This window comes from Aphidius gifuensis, linkage group LG2, assembly GCF_014905175.1.
Source record: "Aphidius gifuensis isolate YNYX2018 linkage group LG2, ASM1490517v1, whole genome shotgun sequence".
In the NCBI taxonomy this organism is placed as follows: Eukaryota; Metazoa; Arthropoda; class Insecta; order Hymenoptera; family Braconidae; genus Aphidius; species Aphidius gifuensis.
Window position 1 is genome coordinate 16,843,361 of NC_057789.1, and position 27,798 is coordinate 16,871,158.

General features: G+C 28.4%; 1 protein-coding gene across 1 annotated transcript; it reads right to left on the minus strand.

Moving 5' to 3' along the window:
• LOC122850437 (zinc finger protein 232) lies at positions 1-23,466 on the minus strand. Its single transcript, XM_044149589.1, has 2 exons — positions 23,440-23,466; positions 1-5,391 (listed from the first exon to the last, which is right to left on the minus strand). Exons 1-2 carry the CDS (start codon positions 23,464-23,466, stop codon positions 3,910-3,912), a joined length of 1,509 nt encoding a protein of 502 aa, XP_044005524.1. The 3' UTR covers positions 1-3,909.
• Positions 23,467-27,798: the final 4,332 nt, after the last annotated feature.

Here is a 27,798-nt window from a genome sequence, read left to right on the forward strand (position 1 = left end):
TTAAAAAAAATTAATTAAAAATAAAATTATCGATTCAAAAAATTTTTTTTTAGTCATATTATAAATTAAATAAACTATCGTATGCTCATAATAATATTGCTATTTCTATTTTCTCGCGGCCCGTAATTATTTTTGGGGGAAAAGGGGTGGTTTTTTCGGGAAAATGTCCTACAACGAAATTAATGTACTACGATTAAAGAAAATTTTCCCGTTTTTATTTTTTTTTCCGTCGATTATTGAGAAAGTTATTTGTGATTTTTCCGTGATTTGAGAGAATTGATTGAAATCGAATTTAAAAGTTTATGTAACTAATACTATTACGGTGCGTGTAACTACAACAGCTGTGTGTGCGTGTGTGCGTCTAGTCGGGTACAGTCGAGTAGCGTCGGGTAACGTCGGGTCAAAATAAAACTGTCTCTCTTTTTTATATATCTATCGCGATCGCGCAGGAGAGTTTTGAGTGGTGACTCGTGAGGGGAAACGCGTTAATCAAAAAATATAAAACTTTAAAAATTAATTACGCGAAAACGGATGGTTGAAAAAAAAAACTTATAAAACTAACCCCCCCCTAAAATATTATTCTCTACAACTTTTATTTGGAACATTTTTATCTTATTCTAACATAGATCGCGGAATCAATAATTTTATTTTTAATTAATTTTTTTTAACCCTTTCCCAGGGGCATAGAATTTTTTAAAAAATTTTATTGAAATCGGGAGGTCGAAATACCTTTAAAATAATTTTTTCGTCAAAATCGGGTAAAATTTTTGAAATGCCCATTCAAAACAGAACGTGCCTGGATCAAATTAAAGCGCGACTTGCTTGCACTCTGTACAATATTAGTCCAAGTTAGTGTGTGTAGGTGTGTGTGCCAGCCATATGTTGCTACATCTAATTTTATTAGAGATTTTAAATGGAAACTTATTATTGACCTATCGAAAAATTTTATTTTTCAATTGATCAACGAAACTTGACTTCTAGTATAGACTCTTTTTATAGTATATCTATTTTTTGAAAATGATGAAGATGCCTACAAGAGCTAATGTTGAATATTATTTTTAATAAAATAATTATGAAAACTTCCTCCGAACAACATGAAAAGATAAATATAACATCATATTGACAATTTGAAAATCTGACTCTGTAAAAAATTTCAGAACATTGTCATTATCTTTAAAAAAAACAATCAATATGAGTAAAAATCGTCATCATTTGAGCGATCCTTTTGAAATATAGACTGGTTAACTTAATTGAGATGAGTTTTTTTTTATCAAAATGAATAGTAACAATAAATAAATAAAACAAAGCAATAAATTTTGAAAATTAACCAAAATGTATTTTTGAATTTGCCAATATTCAATTAACTTTTTCAATTTATATAAGTACAATTTTTTTGGTTCTTGAACGAAATATACCTGAAGGAGATTTCTAGCCTAACCTAATTTAAGATTATCTTGTAAAATCTTGTTCGCTACTCCGCGAACCATCACGCATGAACAGAACATTAATAAACTGTTTATGCTGATGGAGAAAATTTTATTTTTTCATATTTATATGTAAAATTACTTCGATAAAAAAAATTATTTATTATATTTTGGAACAATATTCAACAATAAAATTATTGTTGGAACATTTTTTTTCCAACTAATGAATAAATTCATTGAAAAGAGTCAATGTTGTTCCAGCTTAATCGATTATTTATCGAACTCGATTAAAATAGCTTTCAAAATGAACAGAAAGCTTGCTTTCTGCTCCGAAAATAATCTCTTAAACCTAAAAAAATACAAACGGTCTGAATCTTGAAAAATTATGTCCAAATGGCAACAGTTTTCAGGAAAAGGAAATATTTTTCTTTAACTTGAAGCCCCAAATTACAAAAAAAAATCAGCTAGATTGTAGCATTTTTCTCTCAACAATAGCAATTGTTTGTGTTAGTGTGCTAGCAGATAGAAATAGTAACAGGTACCTGAGGCATATAATTCTTGAACTAATTTGTTTCATTTCAAAATTGAAAAATTAAATAATATAAAAAGACATAATTCTTTAAAAAAAACTATGCGTTTCAAAAATTTATAATATACAAATCTAGTCATATGAACTAAAACGTAAAAAAATTTTGGCACATATTTAAAACTTAATGAACAATAACTGTGAAGTTGAAAAAAGTAATAAATGCTCCAATTATGGTTGACTCTGAATTATTGAAATTCTCGTAAATTATATTTTTTAGACTTATTTTTCAAATGAAATAACTATCTAAACTGTCAATTTTTTTTCAATTTATTCTCCTATTCATTTTTTGAGACAACAAATGTCAAAGCAAAGAGTTATCCAATATACAAAATCATGCTGTCAGAATATTTAAAATCAAGCATAAATCACGTAAAACCACAACTAAATATTGTTTAACGTTATTTACTTTTTTAGATTATTGATTTTTAGTCACTTTTAATATCAAGTAATTAACATTTTTTGTTAGCAGCAAATAAAAAAACCTTTATTTAAATGATCTAAAATAAAAATTTTATTGATTTAAAATCTTAAAAATTAAATAAGTTGATTTGAAATTACACCATGGTGTCATAAAAATTCTTTATGTTACAAGGGCAGTGGGAATAATGTGTAAATTTCCAAAGCGTAAGAGGGGTAGTGCGTTTTTTGGAAATTCACACATTATTACCACTGTCTCTAGTAACATAAAATATAGTTCGATACATGTGCCCAATCAGAGAGCCCTCTCACAACTCGCCAAGGCTCGTGCTTGCCCCTCCAGATTCGTTGTGAGCACACTCTTTGCTTGGGCACTTGTAACGAAATATACTATTAAGAATAACCCCTCTTGTCGGAGTTGACATCTTTTATACGCAAGGATCGATGAATCCTGACATTTCTGTTCTTAACAATTTTATTTCCTGGTAGAACACCCTGAATTGACTATCAATTTATTATTTATTTGTTGTGCTTGGAAAACGAAATTAGTTAAGATTTCGAGATTTTTTTCTCAACATAGTTTTCAAAATAAACTTTTGAACACTAAAATTTTTTTGTTCTTTCCAGAAGCAAGATGCAAATAGACAGAGGCTTCAAAAATCACTAGGGCATCCAAAAATCAGGATAGCGAACTTGGGAAAATTTCTGACATTTTGTTATAGAAGATGTCATTATTGTTATAACGTTAAGCCGTGTCTTCAAATTAATAAGGTAACTTCCAACTATTTTATTTCTAGGCTATTATCTTGGATTTTGGATGTCCAAGTGATGCTTTGAAGGCAACAGCCAGCATATATCATTGTATGTAGAGTATGATCTACACTTTACTTGCTAGCGTATATCTGTTCACACACATATTACTAAAGAACTTTTCAAGCAGTAGTACGTGAATATGGCTTGGAATCAACCTTAACGACTAAAAAGATAGGTAAAGATAAAAAAAAGCACAACCGTCATTAATAGTAGCAGCTGGCATTGAAAAAATTGGGCATTTTCAAACAACAATGCCCATGAAAATAAATCAATAGAAAAAATTTTTGAAGCATGCTCATTAATAGTTAATGTAACTGATAATACTGCTAGGTTGCTTGCTTGTCTATAATGAATGAAAAAAAAATATTAAAATTCGACGATGCACATAGTAATTATGTTTCATAATGATAAATAATTTGTCGATATTTTAATATTGTTTCTTCGTCAGCAGTTGGTTTTCAATTTTTCTTTTTTGTGATTATCTGATGCCTGTTTTCTCAAATGACACTTCAACAGAAACAAAACATTTAATAAATGTGACTCAATAGATTAAAAACTTAATCAAATAGACGGATTCAGTTAAATTCTTACTTAAAAATATATAGAACTAAACCAGTCAGCTTCATTAAATATTCCAGAACAAAATGAATGATAAAGATAATATCGTCATTCAGTTTTAACAGTGAATGAATCTAGCAAATGAGTTGAACTCTCATTATCATTTTCTTCACATTTATTTTGTCCATCTGAGTATCTAGCATGTGTTCTGAGGTGCCTGGTGATCATGTCTCTTCGACAGGCAGCGTAGACACATTGCGGACATTTGTATGGTTTTTCTCCGGTATGAGTTCTCTGATGAGTGCTCAAATGGTCCGATCTGCTGAATACTTGTCCACATACTCTACATGTGTAGGGTTTGACTCCAGTATGTAATCTCATATGCCTTGTCAGCATGTCAGATCTTGCAAAACTTCGGTTACAAACATCACAGCAGTATGCTTTTGCAGACGCATCTTTGGATCCTTGTTTTCTGTGCCTAGAAGCCATGTGTTTTGCAAGTCTATCATGAAGACTAAACATCTGTCCACAAACTGGACAAACGTAAGCCACATCGGTTCCAGGAGGCATTTCCTCAACGACAGGTGACACTTCTAAATTATAACGAAAAGCAACAGTCTCTTTTGTTGTTGGTGATGCGACATCACCACGAACTACTGGAACACTCACAGTTGTTTTGCTAACAAGACCAGGTGATAGCAGTTGAAGTGTTGCTGGCCTGTTCATATTCAAGTTTTTCATGGATAAATCTAATGGTGATTCTTGTGGGCAAGTACTAAGATTTTCTAAGTAGTCACTTTTGACAATGTGGCAATTTTTTTCAAGTGGCAGTTGATCCCAAGTTATATTTAAGTCCAAATGAGTTGTCCTTTTATCAGCTGTTGGCAGATACTTTGTGTGCAAATAGTGCTCAAAAGTGTAAGGAAATGGTGAAACTGGCGTCAGTCGGCTCGAATCAAGAGGCTTTGCTGCAGTTGAAGAGGCAAGAGAACGCGATTTGGATAAAGGTAGCATGATAGTAGGAATCGAACAATCCACGCAGCTATAATCCGCAAATTTTAAAAATGGTCTATGATAACTTCGAAGACTGATAGACAGCTGATTTTTCCGATTTTTTTCATTGTTTTCTGGAATTCTTTCTTCCGTTAGGTACTCTATTGGTTCTTCTTTCACTTTCTGTGTGAGAGTTAATTCAGACTTTTCAAGCCTTGAAAAACCTATCGGGGGCCTCAAAGAACTGAAAATATCCTCTTCTTCTTCCTCTTCTTCTTCTGATGCTAATAACGTAGATTCAAAACGATTTGATAATTCGTTTTCATTTGGAAGATTTTTATGGGCCTGAAGATTATCTAAGACTTGGTTCAAACGCCTTCTTTTACGAAGAGATAAATGATTCCGATTGGCTGATGGTACTTTCGTGTTATCATTGACACAAGAAGGTAAAGTCTTCTTTGGACCTGGTGGCGCAGCCACGGCATCAACAACGACACTCTCAGCCATAGTCATTGATGATGTACGGCACCCACCGCCTGGGCTCTTGGTTATGTCTGCGATAATTATGATCGCCCCTTTAACGATTCTTACTCCACACTATAACAAAATTTCGTTTAAATTATTCATGTGTCAGATCAAAATTTTTCTATCAATTTTTTAAATGAAATAGTTAATAAATATGAGAAAAATAAAGTAATTTTTTTATTGAGGCTATTATTTATGAATAATCAAGCCTTTTTTGAAGTTCTTTCTCATTCAGTCTGTCAAAAAGATGAAATAGTTACTTAAAAAATTTTCTCATGTCATTTATTCATATTGTGTTTACTTTTCGAGATAATTGAGGTCAAAGTTGAAAGCATAAACTCACTATTTGACGTATAGCAAAAGCTTTTTTCAAGAACATTAAATTTACTGTCAGTTTTTTTGTCTTGAATTTACAGACTTTTAAAAATAATAGATATCAATTTTTCTGGTGCCGTTTTTTAAATATATGTTTTTTAATAAATAAATATTGTAGTTATTACTCGATTCTATAAGCCAACCATCTCTCTCTTTCTCTCATGTAAACTCTCTTGCACAGTTACATCAAGTAAGCCCAAGTGAAAATGCTCTGTCGAATCAACATCGGACCCGACTTATTTTGAAGATAACATGTATATTGTTTAACATGATACATTGTGTAAGCATAGGGAAAGTTTTTTAGATTCAACACGTTATCTCAATATTAAGTTGATTTTATTAGTAAATTTCTACCGGTTGACGCGGTAATTGGTTTATTGGGATAGATAAGTTAACACACATAATCACAACATTTTTCTACTGAAAAGAACATATTTAAGGCATTAAGGGCACCAATTCATTTTTCGTATAAAACATGACTGGATGCGCGATCTTTTGGAACCTCAAATTTATCGGGAAACGGTGAATTCAGTTCCACCAGATGTGACCAGGTACACATTCGAATGTATATAAACGGTCGGAAAACAATGGCCTAGGGGGTAACCATGGGGTACCACGGAACTGAATTCACCTAGGTCCTGCAATTTACATACAGCCTTCAAGAAACCTGAACATACAAAAACAATTTTTTTTTTCTTCAATATTACACGGAGAGAAATCCGCAGCAAATATTACTGTAGTGGTACAGTATAATCTCTCTATAGTGACATCGTCGGGGCTCAAATTCTCGGAATTTATTATAGAGAGCGTCTCCCACTCTAGCGTCGAGGGTAATTGAGTGAGCGCGACGGATAGAATAATAAAAAGAGAAAGAATATACTACGTCACACACCGATACACCAACACAAGTAGGGACATTCTGGAGTGAGGGAAAAAATTCTCCTACGCTGACGCTCGATGTCACTATAGAGAATGTCACTATAGAGAGATTATACTGTATCGTAAAAATCATAGCTGACGTCATTAAAGCGACTAATTCCCACTTATTATAATGATTATTATTATATTTCATCTAAATTTTTTACTGTAGTCTACCGGAATTTTTGGAGTTCTCGAGTTAATGGTATACTTTATGCCAGAAATTACTGTAGTGTACAGCAGGTTTTCCCGCCAGATGACACGAATATTTATTGGAAATCAAGTGTGTTCCTAACCTCTTCTAAAAAAGTTTATTGTTTTTATTTTATTCATGAATCTAAATAAAAATGCGGTGAAACACATGAAAATTATAAAATGGTTTATTTTTTTAAAATTAATAAACACGTTACATTTTTATTTTGATGTTTAAACAATAAGGTTTTTATTTAATTTTTTGTGTTGTTTTTTTGTTTTGTTTTGATTAAAATTACTGTAGTGTAGTAGGAAATTCTAGTCGATCCTGGTGGCCTCCCCACGCAACTTCTCAATTTCCAGTAAAACTACAGTAAAATTTGTTTGATACTCTACAGCATCATTTGCTGCGGATTTCTCTCCGTGTAGTTTTCAAAAAGGAAAAAATTAAATAAAAAATCGAATCTACAGACATTCCGCGTTTTTTCGATTGATGGATTTTGAAAATAATAACTATATTAGAAAAAATATCAATTGTTATTTTTTCGAGGTCGTTACACATTTGGAATTCGGCATGTCAATTTTGTGCGAGATTTGAAAAATGGAGAATGAGAAACGATAACCAAAAAAAAAAAAAAAAAAAAAAATAGAGAGTAACGATACACATAAACACATATCTGTGTAACATAAAAAAAGGGAGAAATGAATTTAAAATAAAAATGTTAATGTTTAAACCATCGAGACTGGTCTTGTTTTTATATGAGAATATAAACAATAATATCGACAAAATGAGAAAATGATATTATTTATTTATCAATAGAACGATAATACTACACGATACTACAAATTTTTTTATGAATTCAATATTATAAATGATTGAAGTATGAATTATTATTATTGACACTTATTAAAAATTGACATTTGACATTTTATTGACTATAAAAATTATAATGTATTGAAACCACGAGTTTAAGATACATAAAAAACTAAATTATTTCTTCCGGGATAAAAAAATCATGTATTGAAAAAGTATAGAATGTATATAGAATTATTAAAAATGAATAAAAACAGTATTTAAACATATAAAAGTATAACCGGTAGTTAATCGTGAGTATTGAAAATGTATGGAAACTCAAAACTGTAAAAATATTAGTCCCCTAAAAAACTTAGAATAATTTACTCTAATTAAAGGTGTTTAATTATTAAACTATTATTGTTAAAATTATAATTAAGCAATCATAGTTATTACACAATAAATGCAAAATGAATGGAAAAGATATTGGCAAATGTATTTAAGGAAAGGATGTAGCAAAATAAATTAATTTGTACTCTAAATTAGTTCCTTAGCCATTTGCCACAATTATATCTGTTTATTATGTCAGATATAGCTAAAAAGTTGATGAAGACATTTGCAAATAGCTTTTTAATTGATTAACAATGGCAAATGTATCTAAGGAAAGGATGAAACCAAATAAATTAATTAACAGTCTAGATTAATTCCTCACCAATAATTTCTATAATAAATTGAAATAATTGTGGCCAATGGCTGAGGATATTATAATCTAAACTAATAATTTAATTATTTGGTTTTATCCTTTTCTTAACAACATTTGCCATAATTGATTAATTCAAAAGCTATTGGGAAATGTTGCTAAGGAAAGGATGAAAGCAAATAAATTAATTCAATTAATCATTTAATTAATTTCCTTAGCAATATTTCCTATAATAAATAAAAATAATTATGGCAAAATCTGTTGCGGAATTAATGAAGACTATGAATTAATTTATTTGGTTACATCGTTTTATTAGCAACATTTGCCAATGGCTTTTTAATTAATCAATTATGAAAAATATAGCTAAGAAAAGGATGTAGCCAAATAAATTAATGAGTAGCCAAAATTAATTTCTCAGCTATTTGCCATAATGATTTTAATTTGCTAAGCAATGCACTGATAATAATTGGTTATTTTCCAATTTACTCTTCAGTTAAGAATTTTCAAAATTTTTTCGAAAAAATTCAATTTTTCCATTTTACACAATATTAAGGTTGAATGTAAATAGAATTTCCAACTATACGATTTTCGAATTTTTGGTCTCATATAAAAGCCAGAATAATTATCTATTTTGTTGATTTTTTTCAGAATTTTACACAACGGTTTTTTTTAGATAATTAATGTCAAAGTTGACAACTTTAACACGTAGGTATAGGGACTGAACACACATTTTCTTCTCTAGCTCAAAAAGTTTCTATACGATTTTACTCAATTTACTATCAGTTTGTACTTCTTTACAATACGGATTTTTGAAGCCCTCAATGATCATTTTCTACAACGGATTTTAGAAGATATTCAATTATTAGAGTTAAAATTTTCTATCATTAGCGGTCATTCTCTTTCTTTTATTCGTCCTTCTGTCTCATGTTTCTTGGCTATGGTAGTATGTGTGTGTCTATCCAGATAGACTGCATACACACATACTACCAAGAACCTGTCAGTATAGTGAATATATTTTGGACAGAGGGGCACTAAAAATATGTTTGATAACCGTGTGTAGATGCGCACCCTCTTGGGCCCAAACTTTGTTCACCGATGCGATTTACATTCAACCTTAAGTTATTGTTTTAAAACAATGCAGTTATAACAATAAAAAAAATTCACACTGTTTGAATCTATAGATCTGAGATATAATTTTGTCTCTGAAAACAGCCTCTGAAAACTATCTCTATAGTGGCCAAATTAGAGGTAGTTCAGAGGTTGCTGCAAGCCTCTCGATCAGAGACAATAGTCTCTGACAAATTCTAAAATATTATCTGCGTGACTCTGATATAAAGATGATTGCCTCTGCAATCGAGTCTCTATTTTAGATTCAATCCTGGCCAGTGATCACTTTGTTAACTTTAAAAAAGATAACTATGTATAGTTGAGCATTATCCTTTGTCTATAACTGACCATTAAATATTAATATAAATCGAAAAAAAAAAAAAAAAAAAAACTTGACATCAATTTGTTAGGTTTATTTTATTAATACTCTATGACGATCATTTTATAAAACACATCAAATTAAGTTTCTACGGTATACCGGTCTTCTCAATACCAGTCCAACTCCTACCAGCGTTACTATCATCGTGACCTGACATAACATGTTTTTGATTTCTTTAATGAACTTTGAAAACGATTTAAATTTTAATTGTTTTATTTTGAATATCGTTATTGTAATAAACACCACAAAAAAAATATCATTTTTATGATGACAAGAAAATAATATAATGTCATGATATTTTTATTGTTACAGGTCGTTTCTACAATTAAGGATACAGTAATAAATTATAATGAAAAAAAATTCATTTGTCAATGTTTGATTCCATGGCAACTCTTGCATACAGTTGCCGGAAAAAACAGCAAATTTCATTTTTTTTAAATAAAAAAAAAAAAATAAAAAAAGAAGAGAAAAAAAAATTATCGTGTTGCGAGTACGCGCGAGGAAAGTGAAACTTCTTTCAGAGTAGTCACGTATATCACGCTGAATAATAATTATAATAATAATATTAATACTGACAATAATATTTAAATATAAATATTACACGGAGAGAATTTTTTATTTTTTTTTACCAAAAAAACATAGCAAACTTTGCAATGGCCCATAGCTGAGCTGCGCCATCTATTTTTTTTATGATATTTTCATATGGGCCATAGCAAAATATCGTGTGGGCGTGGCTATTTTTTTTTTTTTTTGTGTACCATAGTAATTTTTGTTATGGTCAAACGCAGAATTTATTTTGTTTATTAAAAATATTATAAAAAAATTTTTTTTAATGTCAATATTTATAATTTTTTTGTTTTTTTTTTTTTTTTTTATTCTCTACGATGAATAGTTTGACATATAAAATTGAACTTAACCAGGGATTGAACCTCGTATCCTCCGAATAGAAACCCTACGCGTTATCCGCTGCGCCACAACAACGATTACGAAAATTAACATTCGTTTGTTTTACATTCACAATTTAAAAATAAGCAAAGTCACGCCTGCGCAGTCGACTAAAAAGTGGAGGCAGTTGACATTTCTGAGTCCATCATTATTTTTGCTATGGTGCAATGTAATTTTTAGGCTGGATTATTTTAACCTATAAATTTTGCCTCGGTAAAAATTTCTTGATGCGTTGTAATTTTTTATCTGAACATCGCAAAAAGAAAACATTATATACATTGCAATGGTACATTTCAATTTTTCAAAGCAAAAATTGTTTTTTTTTGATAACGTGTTAGTAAATATTTTAATAGTCAGAAGATAGACCCTCGATGATATGGCACCATAGCTGAAATTCGCTGAAAATTTTTCTCCGTGTATTAGTTAATAATAATTATTAGTATTTATATTTCGAGTATTATTATTAATATCGTCGCATTAATGGAAGAAGGGCGTAAGTGCAATTTTCGGGCTTTTCATCTAAGTTTAAGGCTTAAAGATAAAAAAAAAAAAGCACGTAATCACCTTTAATAAAGGATAAAAGGCGTATGTTCAGGGACTTACGCCTTTTTTTGCATTATCAAAATCATGTTTAATAAAAGATGAAGATTTGTAATTATTTTTATGTTTTTCTTATTAATAATAAATTATTTATAATTATCAGTAAACAATCAATAATTCAAAAAATCCTGCCATTAAATAAAATTCAAATAAAATTAGAAATACGCCTTTCATCTTTTATCAAAAATTATTTTGATAACGGAAAAAAGACGTAAATCCTCGGACATACGCCCTTTATCCTTTATCTAAGGTTGTTACGCCCTTTTTCCCTTTTTTTTTAAGTTTTAAAGTTAAATGAAAAACCCGAAAATTTATAAATTTGCACTTACGCCCTTTTTCCTTTAAAATTGACGTTTTGGGCACTTACGCCCTTCATCCTCTAATGCGACGATATAATTGATACGATTGATATTATTACTAATATTATATTGATATTATTGTTAATCATAATATTATTGGAATTATTGTTATTTATAATGATATTATTCATATATAACCATAGTATAAATAAAATAACAATAATTTCGAAAATATCATCGATAATAATAATATCAATATAATGGTAGTAATAATAACAATGGTATCAACCATATTAATAATAATAACAATAATATTATCGATTTATAATAATATCAGTGATATAAATAATATTAATAATAATATTGACAATAACATTCATATATAAATATTGATAATTATTAGAATTTATATTTAGAATATTATTATTATAGATATTATTATTAACACGGGAAAAAATGTGACATAGTAAAAATTTAACTATCTTAGAAATCCTATAGGTATCACTGATATATACAAAACAAAATATTTAAAATTACAATGGGGCATAGCAAAACTGATGAAAGACTCAGAAATGTCAACTGCCCCCACTTTTTAGTCGACTGCGCAGGTGCGACTGCTTATTTTTCAATTGTTGATGTAAAACAAATAAAATAATATTTACGTGTACGTCGTCGTAACGCAGGGGATACCGCGTAGGATTAGCACCCGGGAGGTATGGGGTTCAAGTCCTGGGCTTGGACAGTTTTTTACGTCTGCGTATTTATCGTAGAAAAAAAAAAAAAAAAAAATTGGAAATGTCGAAATTATAAAAAAAACATTTTTTTATAATATTTTTTTAGAGCGTTTATAAACAAAGTAAATTTTGCGTTTGACTATTTTAAAAATTACTATGCCACACCGCGGAAGGTCGCATCTCAATTTTTAATATTATGCTTTTATGGTACCAGCTTACTGTAACACAACGCAAAAATTGATATGGTATTATATTTAAAAAAATGTAAATTTTTCTCAGTGAATATCAATACTATTGTGAATAATTGATAATATAATCGAAATTATTGTTGTTATAATTATCATCATTTATATATATTTATAGTATGAATAATAATAGTAACAATAATTTTATAAATAATTATATTAATAATAGTTTGAATAATACTAAAAATTTATAATATCAATGGTATTTATAATAATAATAATAATAATAATTACGATATAATATTGATAATATTTTGAATATGATTAATACTCAGTTATAGTGTTTAATAATTTTTAAATAAAAAAAAAATTTTGGTAACGAATTCGTTCCCGGTTGAAAATTGAAAATTTTCAAAACTTCGGCAAAAGCCTTTGTGGTCCCTACAGCTCTGAGATCAAATATTTATTAGATTTATCAAATTTTATATTAATAACACTTTATTTATGGAAAAACATTCAATTTATACTTTTTTTTTGTTTTTTTTTTAATTTAAAAACGCCAAAATTATAAAAAGTTTTAATAAAAAAGAGAAATTAAGTATTAAAATATAGTGACAGAAAAAAAATAGTTGATAGTTTTTTTTTATTCCTTAAACAACAAAATTTAAAGTGTCAACCCTCAATATTTTTTTTTAAAAATTATGTATCAACATAAATACCGATTTTACCGATCGAGCGAGCAAGGTAAAGAAGGATTGCAGCATAAACGCGAGTCGTTCTTAAAAATATGAAAAACCGAATTGACAATAATTGTTTAGGCATTTTATAAAGCCCAAAAAATTCTTTATTAAATTTCTGAAAGCCACACTATTCACAAACAAACTGTTAAAATCAATCCTTCATGGTTATTTCTTCATTATAAGATAGTGCATAGTACTTATTGTAATAAACAATTGTTCATAGCTCATTAATTTGAGCTCGGAGCGATTTTTATCAAGAGAGTGTGGCTCTCAGTATTCGAACAACTAACAATTTGAGACTAAATTGAAGTTTTTAAGTTCAATTTTTCAAGAGTTATACGAAATCTAAAAAAACGTTGAATTAGTTTTTTCGTTAATTAACAAATTTCTAACAATCGTAGAAAAATTGTTATTTCTCAATTGAATAGACTTTTTAATTTCAAGTATTCTGGCAAAAAATTGCATCTATGATTTGTTTTTAGTTTTCTTAATAATTCGTCTTAAAAATTTATCAACAATCTTCTTTTGTTAATAATAAATTAATAAAAAATTACGCAAACTTCTATCATATCCTTGGTTATATGAATTACATGTTTTGGCTACGTTAATGTATTTTATGTATTAAATGTAAGAAAACACCGCAAGGACAAGCAGTAGCTAAAAAAATAATGTGGCCAGAAAAAATTTTTTTTAAAAAACAATAGTTTCCTAGCTACATCTTTTCCTTAGATACTGCTTTTCCGTGGAAATTTTTATCTTTTAGAAAAAGAGTACATGTATTTTCTTCATTAAAAAATCAAAAATGTCCAAAGAAAAGTAGTAGCTACGGAAAAGATGTAGCTAAGGAATTAATGTTGTCAAGGAATTATGTTTGAAGGGAATAATGTTCCTTTAAACAAAATTTTTTCACCAACATTTATTCCTTAGCTACATCTTTTCCTGAGCCACTGCTTTTCCTTGGACCTTTTCATTTATTTAATAAATGAAATATATGTTATTTTATTTTTAAAAAATAAAAATGCCCAAGGGAAAGCAGTAGCTAAGGAAAAGATGTGTAGCTAAGGAATTAATGTTGCCAAGGAATTATGTTTGAAGGAAATAATGTTGCTTGAAATATAATTTTCTAAGCAACATTAATTCCTTAGCTACATCTTTTACTTAGCTACTGTTTTTCCTTGGGCATTTTTATTCATTAAATTAATAATATACATGTCACTTTATTTTCAAAAAATAAAAATGCCCAAGAGAAAGCAGTAGCTAAGGAATTAATGTAGCCAGAAAAATTTTTTATTAAGCAACAATAATTCCTTTGCTCCATATTTTCCATGAACCTCTTTTTCCTTGGACATTTTTGATTTAAAAAAAAAAAAAATACATGTACTTTTTTTAAAAAAGATAAAAATGTCCAAGAAAAAACAGTAGCCAAGGAAAAGATGGAGCTAATAAATTATTGTTGCTTAAAGAAAAATTTTTCTGGCTTCATTAATTCCTTAGCTACATCTTTTTGTTAGCTACTGCTTTTGCTTGGGCATTTTCAATAAAAAAAATACATGTACTTTTATTTAAAAAGATAAAAATGTCCAAGGAAAAGTAGTAATTGATGAAAAGATCGAGGTAAGGAATTAATGTGTCTAGAAAAATTATTTTTTAAGCAACATTAATCCTTCAGCTCAATCTTTTTCTTAGTTACTGTTTTTCTTTGGACATATTCATTTTCAAAAAATAATTTAGATATTATATTTCTGTTGGTAAAGTCACTTGACATTACTTAGTTACTTAAAACAAAACTTTGAAGGATTACTTCAAAACCCTAAAGCGTGAATACAAAACTTTAAAACTTTAAAACAAATTACTTGCGTCTTAATTTACAACTCGTGTGTTTCCATTCAAAAGTATGTTTGAGTATTAACGTAAAAGTCTTATTATATATTTCCAAGTCTTATAACAAAACCTACGAGTTTCATTCCAAAACCAAAGTACACTAGAAAAAACTATTGTGATTCAACTTAAAACACTTGTGTTTCAAGTTAAAACTCTCGTGTGTCAATTCAAGAAGCTTTACTGTTAATTCAAGAGACAGAGTTTATTTTCAAAACTCGAAAGTCTTATATCAAGACTCAACAAGGTTTCAAGTTGAGACAATTGGGCTTCAATCGAAGTCGCATTAGGTTTTAGTTCGAAATCTTACAGAGCTTTAGATAAAACTATAAATTCTATTCTTGATGCTTGAAAATTTCTGCTAGTGATCTCAATGATTTTTCACTGCACAGTAAAAAAAAATGTAAAATGTAGAAAAAATGTAAATGTTAAAATAAAAATGTCAAATGTTCAACGTTATTTTAAGTGTTAAAGGAAATTTAACATTTTCGTATCTCTAACATCTGAAAAAATTTAAAAATTAGAAAAAATAAAAATTTGACATTTAAAAAAATGTCAATTTATTTGAAACATGAAATTAACACTTAAAAAAATGTTAAATATCGAATTTGACATTTTTCAAATGTTAAAAATTAGTTAAGAGACGACCGCTAGGTCTAGCGAGTTGCATCAATTATTTTCCCTCGCTTCTATCAGTAAACGACGCCAAATAAAACTTTGTGTTATCAAAATAAGTTTAATACATATTATAAAAATCAATAATATAATTGAAGAAGTATTCTTCAGCTCATCTTTTTTTTTTTGTTTTATCGAGATCATATCCATTCGGAATAAATAATTATTCATTTCTTATTATCAATATGTCATAGCTATAACCTATGATTTTGACCATTTGTGTCAATTTTTTTTTTATATTATACATCCATTTTATTAGAAATAAATTTATTTTGTGTAAATTAATATTATTATCAATAGTTTGAGATTGTTTGTAATTTGATAATTAAGAAACGATTGTAATAAATAATTTGAAATATAATCATATTTATATGCATATTTTCTTCAAGACAATTTACATTTTTTTAAATGACAAATTTTTAACACTTTTTTGGATGTCAAAATCGATTTACACTTTTTTGAATGTTAAATTTTAACATTTTTTCCAGTGTTAATTTTTAACATTTTTTGAAAAGTTAATTTTTTAAAATTTTTTAAATGTTAACCTGACATTTTGTTGTGGTAACATGACTGTTTTCACGTTAGAGCTATGAGTCAAAATTAAAATAGATATTTCAAACCATTTTTTATTCAAAATGAATAATATTTTTTAGGGAATTTTATTAGGGAATTTTATTAGGGAATTTTAATTTCCTATTGTTTTCGCTTTTCTTCTGGACCCCCCCCAACCATGGTAGACACCCCCCCAAAAAATTTTCTAAGTCCCTTAATCTTAACCAATACAATATATATGGAAAATATAAAGAAAAATATAGAAAAGTCACTGAATATAAAGAAAAAAAAGCTAAATATGGGAAAATATCAGTGAATATAAAGAAAAATATAGAAAAGTGACTGAATATAAAGAAAAAAACGATAAATATGGGAAAATATCAGTAAATATAAAGGAGAATATAGGAAAATATCAAAGAAAAATCGGTAAATATAAAGGAAAATATAGAAAAGTGACTGAATATAAAGAAAAAAACGATAAATAAGGGAACATATCAATTATGCCTCCCCCCCCCCCCCAAAAAAAATTTCTAAGTCCCTTAATTAATCTAAACAAGATGAATATGGAAAATAAAGAAAAATATAGAAAAATAAAGAATATATAAACGAATAAACGAAAATATAGAAAAATCACTGAATATAAAGAAAAATACGATAATTATAGGAAAATATTAGAAAAATATGAGTAAACAAAAAAGAAAAGTATAGCAAAATATCATGGAAAAATCATATTTAACAACAAGATTTTTCAACAAAAAGATTTAAAAAAAATTATTAACATGATAAATTATTAAATATTCAAGTTAAACGAAATGTATACGATCACTGGAGGATTAGTGAGAAAAATTAATGAACAATACCCATCAATAAATAATAAAGAAATAATCATACCAGTAGAAGCTAATATAAAATTCGATGACGATAAGGAAAATGAAAATTACCAAAAATTAATTTCGAGATTAAAAAAATACAGTAAATTGTACATCTACCAATTAATTCATTTGCAGGCAAAATAATTTTAGCGAAAAAAAAAAAAAAATTCAATAATAATAATGACATTATTTAGATATCATCGCAATCATAATAGCAATAAATAAAGTGGAATTTATATATGCAATGTCAGGACGGTTATTAAAATAAAGAACAATAACATTAGCAGACGACAGTGATTATGAAGTAAAATAAAATTTAAATGAAAAAAAGTTTGATTAAACTAAACAAAGATAATAAATTTACCAAAGGAAATATATTTTAGATTGAACTAACTTTATGGAATGAAGAGGCAGAAAATTTCTAGGGAAAAAAGGGTGATGTGATAGCATTAAAGGAATTGAAAATAAATGAATATAAAAAAATTAAAAATATAACGACGACTTCAGCAACAACTAAAACGTTAAATCCTGATTCAACCGAGAGAAAAAAGTAAATAAAATAAATACAATTGAACTCGACAATTTTGTAATAAATATTTAACATTGACAGGCTAAAATCATAATACAACAAAATGAATAAAAACGGAGAGTTTATAAGGTTAGAAGGAAGCGTTTCTGGATATGAAGATGACGCATTAGAAGGAACAAGCAAAATAAATGAAAATTAAATAAATTTTAGTTGTAACAATAATCATTGTAACGATAGAGAATGAAATAAATTTGTAGTCACGAATTTCGATATATATTAAAGAAGAAATTGAAGTTCCCCCCGCAGGGAAGGCACAGTTGCTTCAGCAACTGTATGATCATTTTTTTTTATTTTAAACCATTTTTTGCCAAGAAGTTTTCTTCTAAAATTCAGAAGAAATTTTTCACAGTGTACAGTAGTTGAAATTTTTTTATGTTACAAGGGCAGTGGGAATAATGTGTAAATTTCCAAAGCGTAAGAGGGGTAGTGCGTTTTTTGGAAATTCACACATTATTACCACTGTTCCTAGTAACATAATAGTATATTGTGTAACACACCTTACCACTCGAGTTACATACAATATTTTATACCACGAATGCAGTGTTAACGAGATTTTACGCGCCACAAACCTAGACTTGTCACATGTTGTAAATGTTAGTTGTCATAATTGTAGTTTGTTATTCGTCTTAAAAAAAAAAAATAATAATAAAGTTATTAAATATTAAAAAACAATAGATAAATTAACATCGCGAAACACGTCGCGAAGCCCAAAAGGGGGGGGGGGCAGCATAAGAAAAAAACACATCCAATATAATTCAAATAAAAAGTATTTAAAGTTTAAAATATTTTCTAAAAATAAAAAAAATTATCTGACATGATATGATAAAAAATAAAACATTAAATTTAAATTATTTAGAATAAAAAAATTGATTAATTAATGATCAAACTATAAAATAGAATTAAATTCAAATTAAAAATCAATAACAAGTAATAAGAAATACCATTAAAAAAAAAAAAAAAACTTCAAGAATACAAACAGCCAGTCACAAATATACCACATTCTTAGGTTAGAAGTATTAAACCAAAAAAGAAAATTGAAGAAAAATCAAAAAAATATTGTAATATTAAATATTATTATTAACAACTATTATTTTTACATATCTTGACACACAAATATTTATCATTTCATGGTGTATCATTTAAAATACAATTATCCATTGACGTAGATAAATCTAATTCTGTCATCTTGGACAATCTTGGATGACTTAAATTGAGTGTATGTGTTTTTTTTTTTATATCATATGTGTATGTGTGCGATACTCATACTACGTCGTTGGAATCGAGGCTTAACACTGGATGCAAAAAATACCCGTTGAGGGCGCAAAAAACAGAGGCACATTTCGGTTATTCCAGGCACATTTCGGTTACTCTAGGCAAATTCCGGTTACTCCACGATCATTTTGGTTATCGTTCTATAAACGTCAATTTACATCACCGTTAGGGCGCGTAGAAATGCCGCGATACGATACGATACGATAATTGGCTGATCTAAAAATTCGACAAAAAAACGGATTATCGTGTCGTCTTATTATCGTATCGTCATAGGTGTTGTCGTATCGTATCGGGTATTATCGACATTATCGACGATAATTTTTTTGTTTGAGTATAATTTACGGGGAAATTTTAAAATATTTTTTGCATACAAAAGCATTATAAAAGCAGGAAGAATTATCTTAAGGACAATAAGTAAATTACATGAATTATCTAAGTAAAAATTATTATACTCAAAATTTATTATGTTTAAATTCATGGTTTAAAAGTTCATTGGCAAATAATATTGAAAAAAAACTTGAAAACCAAATTAAAAAAAAAAAAAAGATCTGGTAACGTTTGTTGGGGCGTGTGGCCCGCGTTACCGTTGAAAATTAAAAATTTTCAATACTCCGGCTAGGGCCGTGTTAAATTTTATCTCTTAAATGGTTTTTAAAAGTAACAATACAATAATAGTACATTTTTTTTTATTTTTCTGAAAATCGATTTTTTTTTTTTTTCGTTCAAGTTAAGGCAAGCTATAACTTCTGTTAGAATCAACGGAATGACTTCTTATTAAGCTCAAAAAACGTAGTTTTTAAAACTCTATCGCCCCTTAAGGAGTTTCTCCTGATTCCAATTGTCAATTTTTTTCTATTTTTGAAACAAAAGAGACAAAAATATTTCAAAAATTCTATTTTTTACTATTTTATGAAAACTATAATTTTTTTTGAAAAAAGTTTCGACTAAAAGTTGTAGGATTTTACCACACATGCTTTTTAAGTCTTATACAAAGTATCTAGGACGATTTTGTCGAAAGTTAGAGCGTTTTTCAGAAATTACTCGAAAACTAGGAATGCAATAACTTTTGATAAAATTGTAGTAGAGACTTCGTATTAGGCTCAAACAACGCGTCTTCTGAAACTCCATTGCCCTTCATGAAAAAGAGCATTATCTGTTCAGTCACTTTTTTTTTTTTTAAAAAAAACTAAATTTAAAAAAAAAAAAAAATCGGTTTTTTTTTAATTTTTATGAAAAATATGATTAATAGATCAAAATTTTTTCGGAGAGGCGATAGAATTTTCGAATACGCATGTTTTAAGCCTAATATAATCCTAATATAGGGTTCTGACCTATTCACCATGGCATCTGGTGGCTGATTAGTAAACTATTTCTGGATCTGGGAATCATGATAATAATATAATACGTACAGGACATACCAACACACACAAATAGTGAGGTGGTAGTGATTCGTAGCCAAGTGTCAAAATACGTGTATACAGATTTAATATTATAAATATTAATAAATAAATTGATTATTAAAAAATGATTGTCGAGGCTAGTATATTTTTAGAGCGAATAAAAAAAAAATAAATACATAGGTATATATATGTTCAGGAGAGAATTTTATCAGTCGCGCTAAAAATAATTTTAATTTAGAATTTCATATTTTTTGAGAGCCCAATAAGTGCCTAATCAAAAACAAAAACTTGAAAACAGTAGATCGTCTTTTAGTGTGGAAAAATTTATCAAGAATGATCAATAATAACATGATAAAAATATAACACTTAAATAATACTGTATTTGTTATTCAAACGACGCGCCAAAAAGGATCCGGAATGCGCCATATTGGCTCACGGACACGGTTAGTGTGTGTGCGTGCTACTAAACCCCGCCCATAGGTCAGATCCCTATAAGCCTAAGTCTCTAACACCATTTCATCATGAGTTATCGTTTGCCTAAAAAATGAAAACGGCACAAGCTATAACTCAAAATAGAGTTGTCGCAGAGGTTTCATATTAGGCTTAAAATAATCGTTTTTCAAAATTCTATAACTTTTTCAAATGAATTTTTATCGTACGAATAGTATTTTTCGTGCAAAAAAAAAACACAATTTTTTTTTTTTTCGTTTTTCGGGAAAAAAAAAAATGGCCGAATAGATAATGTTTTTTTTTATTAGGGGCGATAGAATTTCCAGAGCCGCTTTTTTTGAGCCAAATCTGAAGTCTTTACGACAATTAGTTATGAACGTTTTTTTTTTTTGGGGGATAAATCCAATACTGCGGCTGAGCCTTTCGGCTCCTAGCCTCCGTAATATTATAACACATGCAACAACGGTTTATATAATTTATATAAAATTATTATTAATTATCATATTATTATAATTTATATTACTTTCATATTGTTAGATTAATATGTATCTAATATTATATGTTGCAGTAATCTATTTTTACTTTAATTTAATATTTTGTGGAGTTTAACAATATGAAAATATTGCTTTGATTTAAATGTATATTTTTTCCGACATTATCGCGATAACACGATAATTTTATCGGTTATCGTCAGTCCAATATCGTATCGTGTCGTGACAACGATACGATAAAAAATGGCATTATCGTATCGTTGTCGTCACTATCGTATCGTCTTGTCGCGATATTATCGATTATCGCGGCATCTCTAAGGGTAAAATCGAGTTTACAATGCATGAGTGGTATAAAATATAGTTCGATACATGGGCCCAATCAGAAAGCCCGCTCACTCTCTGCCTGGGCACTTGTGACGAAATATACTAATTCGAGTACTGTGCATAAAAGACCTAGCGTCTTAGATTGAAATTACTGTACAGTATTAGAAATGATTTTCTAGTAATGTGCATTAAAATACTAGCATCTTACTTGAAAATTACAGGACAATGCATGATTTAAAATTACAGTACCCAAACTTGAAATTTAAGGTTCAGTACTAGAATTTTAGTGTATATAGCGTACTAGAAATGTGCATTAAATTTCATGTTTTTTTAAAAAATGTACAGTAAAGTTGTAGTAATACGCATAACACTTCAAATTCACACTACGGTAGTTTATTTTTAATGTAAATTTACATTAAAATTCTATTTTTTTTTGCTGTAAATTTACAGGATTGTGCATGAATTTTAGTTTATAGCACAAAAAATGTAATTTTATATCGACAAAAAAGAAATTTAATGCATAATGTACACGCAACATGTTAGAAATTTTCGTTCATTTTTAACAGTGAATGAACGTAGAATTTACGTTTTTTTTAAGTAAATTTCCCGGTTTACTTTTTTTCGTGCACTAATGATATATTTAAATCAATCAATAAAATATAAGATTGAAATTGAAATTCCATATTATATTGACTTATGAATCAATCAAATAATCGCATTTTCACTAATGTTGCCTAGTTAAATCCAGTAGAATATCAAAATAATTTGTTTCGTTTTTTTACAAAACTTTTTCTTTGACACGCCACGTAATACAACTAAAAAAGCAGTCTTAGAGAGTATAGAAACTACGTATTGAGTATTCTATATAGATTCGTCTGTTTATAGGTACCGTTTAAAACAGTATGCAATCGAAAATTAAGTAGCTGTGTGCCGAACATCATATAATAAACGATATAACGTTCTATTCATCTCAACAAAGCATATATGATATTATTGTTTACGTTTGAAAATGATGAATACGTAATTAGTGATAAAATGAGATGACTATAGATCAAATCTTTTTTAAGCTCCTAAATTAAGAACGGTAGGAAACTAAAATACTAACTAATTTCACCAAAAATCAATGATATGATTTCAAAAAAATATGATGGCTGTGTCTTGATTAATAATCGAATTGATAAACAGTATACTTGTGACCACTTGCTCGTACTGAAACCCTTATATACCTCTTCCACTTTTACAGTGGAATCCATAATCAATTTAAAATATTAGCTACTAAAGAACCATTTCAATATTTTAAACAAAAATTTGCTGTGAGTATTTCTATTTAGAATAGTTCTCCGGAATAAAAACAAGAAATCATTTTTCATTTTTATTTTAACACATATTGAAAACGAATTATCATCCTTATTTAATGTAATATCTGAAGCTGCCTAAGCTAGATAACAATATGTTTAAATAAAAATATGCGAATTATCTGTCACAAAAGCTAGAAATTATTGAATGAGCATGCTCTGGTAAATAAAAAAAAAAAGTTCTGAAGTATAAGTATCTAAAAATTGAATTGCACATTTTTTATTTGCAACAAATAAAAAATGTGCAATTCAATTTTTAGATACTTATACTTCAGAACTTTTTTTTTTTATTTACCAGAGCACCTGGACCTTCGGTACTCATAATGAATTACCAATAATGTGCTGTGTGACTTTTTTTATGATATATATATAAAAACAACGAAAAAGACGTATGAGAAATAACTTAAGTCGTGATCTTCGTCAAATTCTTCTTTCTTCAATTTAGGAAGTTCAAATATAAATGAACAGGCATACACCTATATTGAATACAAAAGATAATTGCCTATATTGGAATAGAATTCAAAGTGTGTGCATAGGCTGGATTTTAGTGGCGATTCTTTACTACGAGTCTTATTTCTTGCTCGTTTATTTTTACACACTGTCTTGTTCAAAAAAAGAAGATAAAAAACATCGCTGATGCTCAAGGTGGAATGATGGGCGCTCGAGATGCTGAATACCGGCTCGAAGGGAAAGGAGACACGAAGTAGCAGCATGCCTCAGGCAAGCACCTGTAACTGGAAAAGAAATAACGTGAAAAATAAAACTGATACGAATGTAGAAACAGGTTGAGACAAGAACCTCGTGGGCGTGAGTAGAGAGGTGAGGCGAGTTGATCTTTCTTGGTATATATACGACTTATATATGAACGACTGACGGATTCGATCATACGCAAATGCCATTCAAATTGTATATTTTTCAAGGAAAACCTTTTTCCAGTGTTAACAGCCTCATTAAACAGTTTGAAATTATATGTCAACTTGTTTTATCAATTATATCTCTTGTGCAGAAGTTCATTAAATACTTAAATCACTTGCTAAAATTTTTGACATCACATATACATTGTTGCTTTAGGCGAGCTGCTCCTGATGAATTTTCTACCACAATGAAGATACACTCAGCGATGGACTTGCCCTGAGAGTAAATTAAAGTCACTAAATGATAAAGATGTTAAATGTTAAATTATATCCAAATCGTAACATCGTTCCAAAACTAGCAAATCAGTTAATGCCGTATTTCAATATTACTTTAATATGAATATGTATATGAAAATCACGAAACAAATGAAATATAGTTTGTTCATCAAAAGTCGGAATTGAAAAATTGATTTCCGCCACTCAAAAAGATAGATATTGAAATCCATTATGTGTATTATATTTACGTATAAATGAATTACTTGTAGTTTTGGCAACTTGCTTGTTGTTATTATAATATAAAGCTGCAAACACACATATTTGTACCCTCGAGTACATGTATTTTTCAATCAAAATTTATCTTGAAGATGTTAGAGCATCTACCGTCTGAAATGACGAATATTCGTTATAAAAGAAAAAACATTTTTTATCAATAATATCAGTTTTTTTCAAACATTTGAAGAATTCTCCAGTGATAGTAATTGTTTATATGTCTTGTCGCTCTCCAAAAAAAAGTTTACCTCAAACAATAATCATGTGAAATAACGTTTTTGTAAACAGTTGTTTTCTTTTAAATTTTAGGAAAATTCTTTAAATGAAGTAAATTACACGAAATTTTTGTTTCTCAGCATGAAAAAAGTTTTCTCAGAGAACCCAGTTTTTTTTTGAGTAAATAATTCATCTAGATCGTTAATATATTTTAAGAAAATTTATAAGATGTTATCTGATGTAAGATATTTATAAGAAAATATTGTAAATTTATCAAATGTAAAGATAATTAAAAGTAGGTTTTATTCAGGGTCAAATAATAGTCACATGTCCGAAATATTTAAGAATGTTTTGCGAAAATTAATTTCTATTAATTGAGAGTTCAAATTAAGTTACTGCCAATGTCCAATGATCATTTTCGGAATAAACTACGATAAATTTTTGGACATAAGGTTAAATATCTAGTCATACTTAAATAATGAGCGATGAAAATCCACCTGTTTTCGGACTTATAAAATATAATATTGTTAATATGTATTGTTAAACATTGTTGTCATGAAAAGTAAATGACAGTTTTTTCGATTAAAAAAAAAAACAATATTGATTTGAAATTTTTATTTTTTTTTCCGATTAAATGACGAAATATATAATCAAAAAATATAGCTTGTGTATTCTTCAGTAAACTTGCTCACATAATTAATCATGAATTATTGAAGATGTAATGTAAACCTTTTTTTAACTCAAATTTCAAGAAAAACTCTCATAGAAAGTTGTCGGAAAAATTTCAGTGATCACTATTTACTAGGTTCATTCAGTATATTAACCATGAAAATTAAATAACTTTCTCTGAGTAAAGTTATGTTTTTTTTTTTTTTATATATATGAATTATAAAACAAAACTATTATTATTATTAGATTTTTTTTTCAAAACAAAATTGTAGGAACTAATTATTTGGTATGGATCTATCAAAAGCAATTCAATATCTTTCATAAAAGTTGATTTCATTCAACTTATCGCAGTTTGTTCATTTACAACTAAGATAACTACTTTAAAATATCGATACTTTGTTAGTTACCTGACAGTTAAAATAGGTTTGCTTTTAAATGAAATTGAAAATAAATTTTTGGGACTGTGATTTAACTTTAAACAAACTCATTCTTACAAAACTTTGAACTACAAATTTCGAAAAATGTCAGTCCTGTCAACATATTACTTATAGGCACCTACACATATCAAAGGTAACTTATCATAATATGTGAGAACTATATCTAAACCATGGATAACTTGCATTTATAGTCTTATGTATATTTTATATGGAGTGAATAAATTTTGTAATTCACATGTGAATCAATTTTTTTACTATTTCCTTACCTAAATTAATGCTTCTAACTTTAGTTTCATCCATCTCATGTGCTTCGATTACGCCTGACAATGATGGATATAACAATTTTTGATTATTTTGTATCCGTTCTTTCACTTTTATATACACTTAAAGATAATACTGGTTTGAGATTCGTTTTAACTAAATCAGAAAATTTTCCAGTGAGCTTTATTTAGATTTGTTCATAGTTTTTCTATTCATAAGATTGGAATAAATTCCAACTATAATCAAATAGATGTAAAATTTGACGAGTTAATTTTTTATTTTCAATATGACAAATATTTTTTTAGAATAATTGATAAATCCAACTTTATATGTTTTTGTTAAATCACATCGAACTAAAACTCCAATTCGATCTCCGTTTTCATCATAAAGTCTTTTTTTCCTACTTATACATATGCTGGAGAAGTATTTCTTTCCTGCTTATATTTTCACAAAAAAAAAAAATCATTCTAGTTTCTGCAAATACTACTCAAATATTTTTATCAATGACAGTAATATGAAACTGCCATTCATACCACGACTGGATTCATTAATTTTTGTGCTAATGATTTTTCACTCAGTATTATCAAGGCATGCACGTACGTTAAATTAAACAATACAAATTAAAAAAATATAAATGTTAAAAAAAAAAAAACACATCCAAACAAAACAGAAGTAAACTAAACTGAGAATAACGAAATAAAAAACGAAATGATAGAAAAATGAACAAAAGAAAAAAATAAATAAAATATGGTTTCAGTAGCGCAGTCTTACGCCGACTGTTAAGTCGAGAAGTGTGAATTTTACCTCTGATCGCTGCTGGTGTCCCCTCTCCTATTTTGTTGTCCCCTATGTTTTGCGAGGTATCTTACACCCTAAATTCAGTTCAGAACTCTCTCTATACCGCTCAACGCTGCCCCACAAAGTTTCGATCACATCACTCATTCTCGGGATTCCACAGTTGTCTTACGTGTGTTAAAGCACAATGTTCATGAACGAACGTCACCGTTCGAATGATCTCTCATTTTTTTTTTTTAAACTGGTGTTTTCTAACTTTCCAAGCTAACTAAATCTCTGTTTACCGGTAGAAATAAATGAAAACAACTATCTTTACAGTAGATAAGTAACGATCTTAACTTACGCCACATGAATAATGGCGTACTTATGACCACGCACCTTTTTTATTTATTTATCTTAATTTTTTTATCATGTTCTTTATATATATATAATAACATATATATAAAAACATATATATCTCTTTATTTCTTTTTCTCTTTGTGATGCCAAATCTTAAATAGAAAAATACAACATGGCCCAAGCCTGGCGAAATTTTCTTAGGCTTGGAATCTAGTTTTGGTCGATGATTGGGGTGTCATTCCAAATTAATTTTGGATGCCAGTAATGAGCGGGTACTATAGCTATCAGAAGTGGCCCAAGATTATAACTAATATTGACCCAAGCTGGTTAATTTCTTCTGGTTATTCAAAATTATGAGCATATAATAATTGAAAACGTTTTTCAATTTGACTCGATCAGGACTTGAACCGGAGACGTCTGCGTAACATTCTAAAACATCACCACTTAGCCACAGTGACTATATTATAAATTGATTATCAATTCATCGATTTCATCATTTGAACCAACGACGCCAACTTAAGAATCAACCAATAC

Bases quoted from the DNA above. Each gene is read 5' to 3' on its own strand.
- LOC122850437 (XM_044149589.1), bottom strand. From the start codon at position 23,466: ATGAGTACCGAAGGTCCAGGTGCTCTG. The intron at 5,392-23,439 runs GTAAATAAAAAA...ATTTTGTTATAG, and splicing joins CCGAAGGTCCAGGTGCTCTG to TGTGGAGTAAGAATCGTTAA.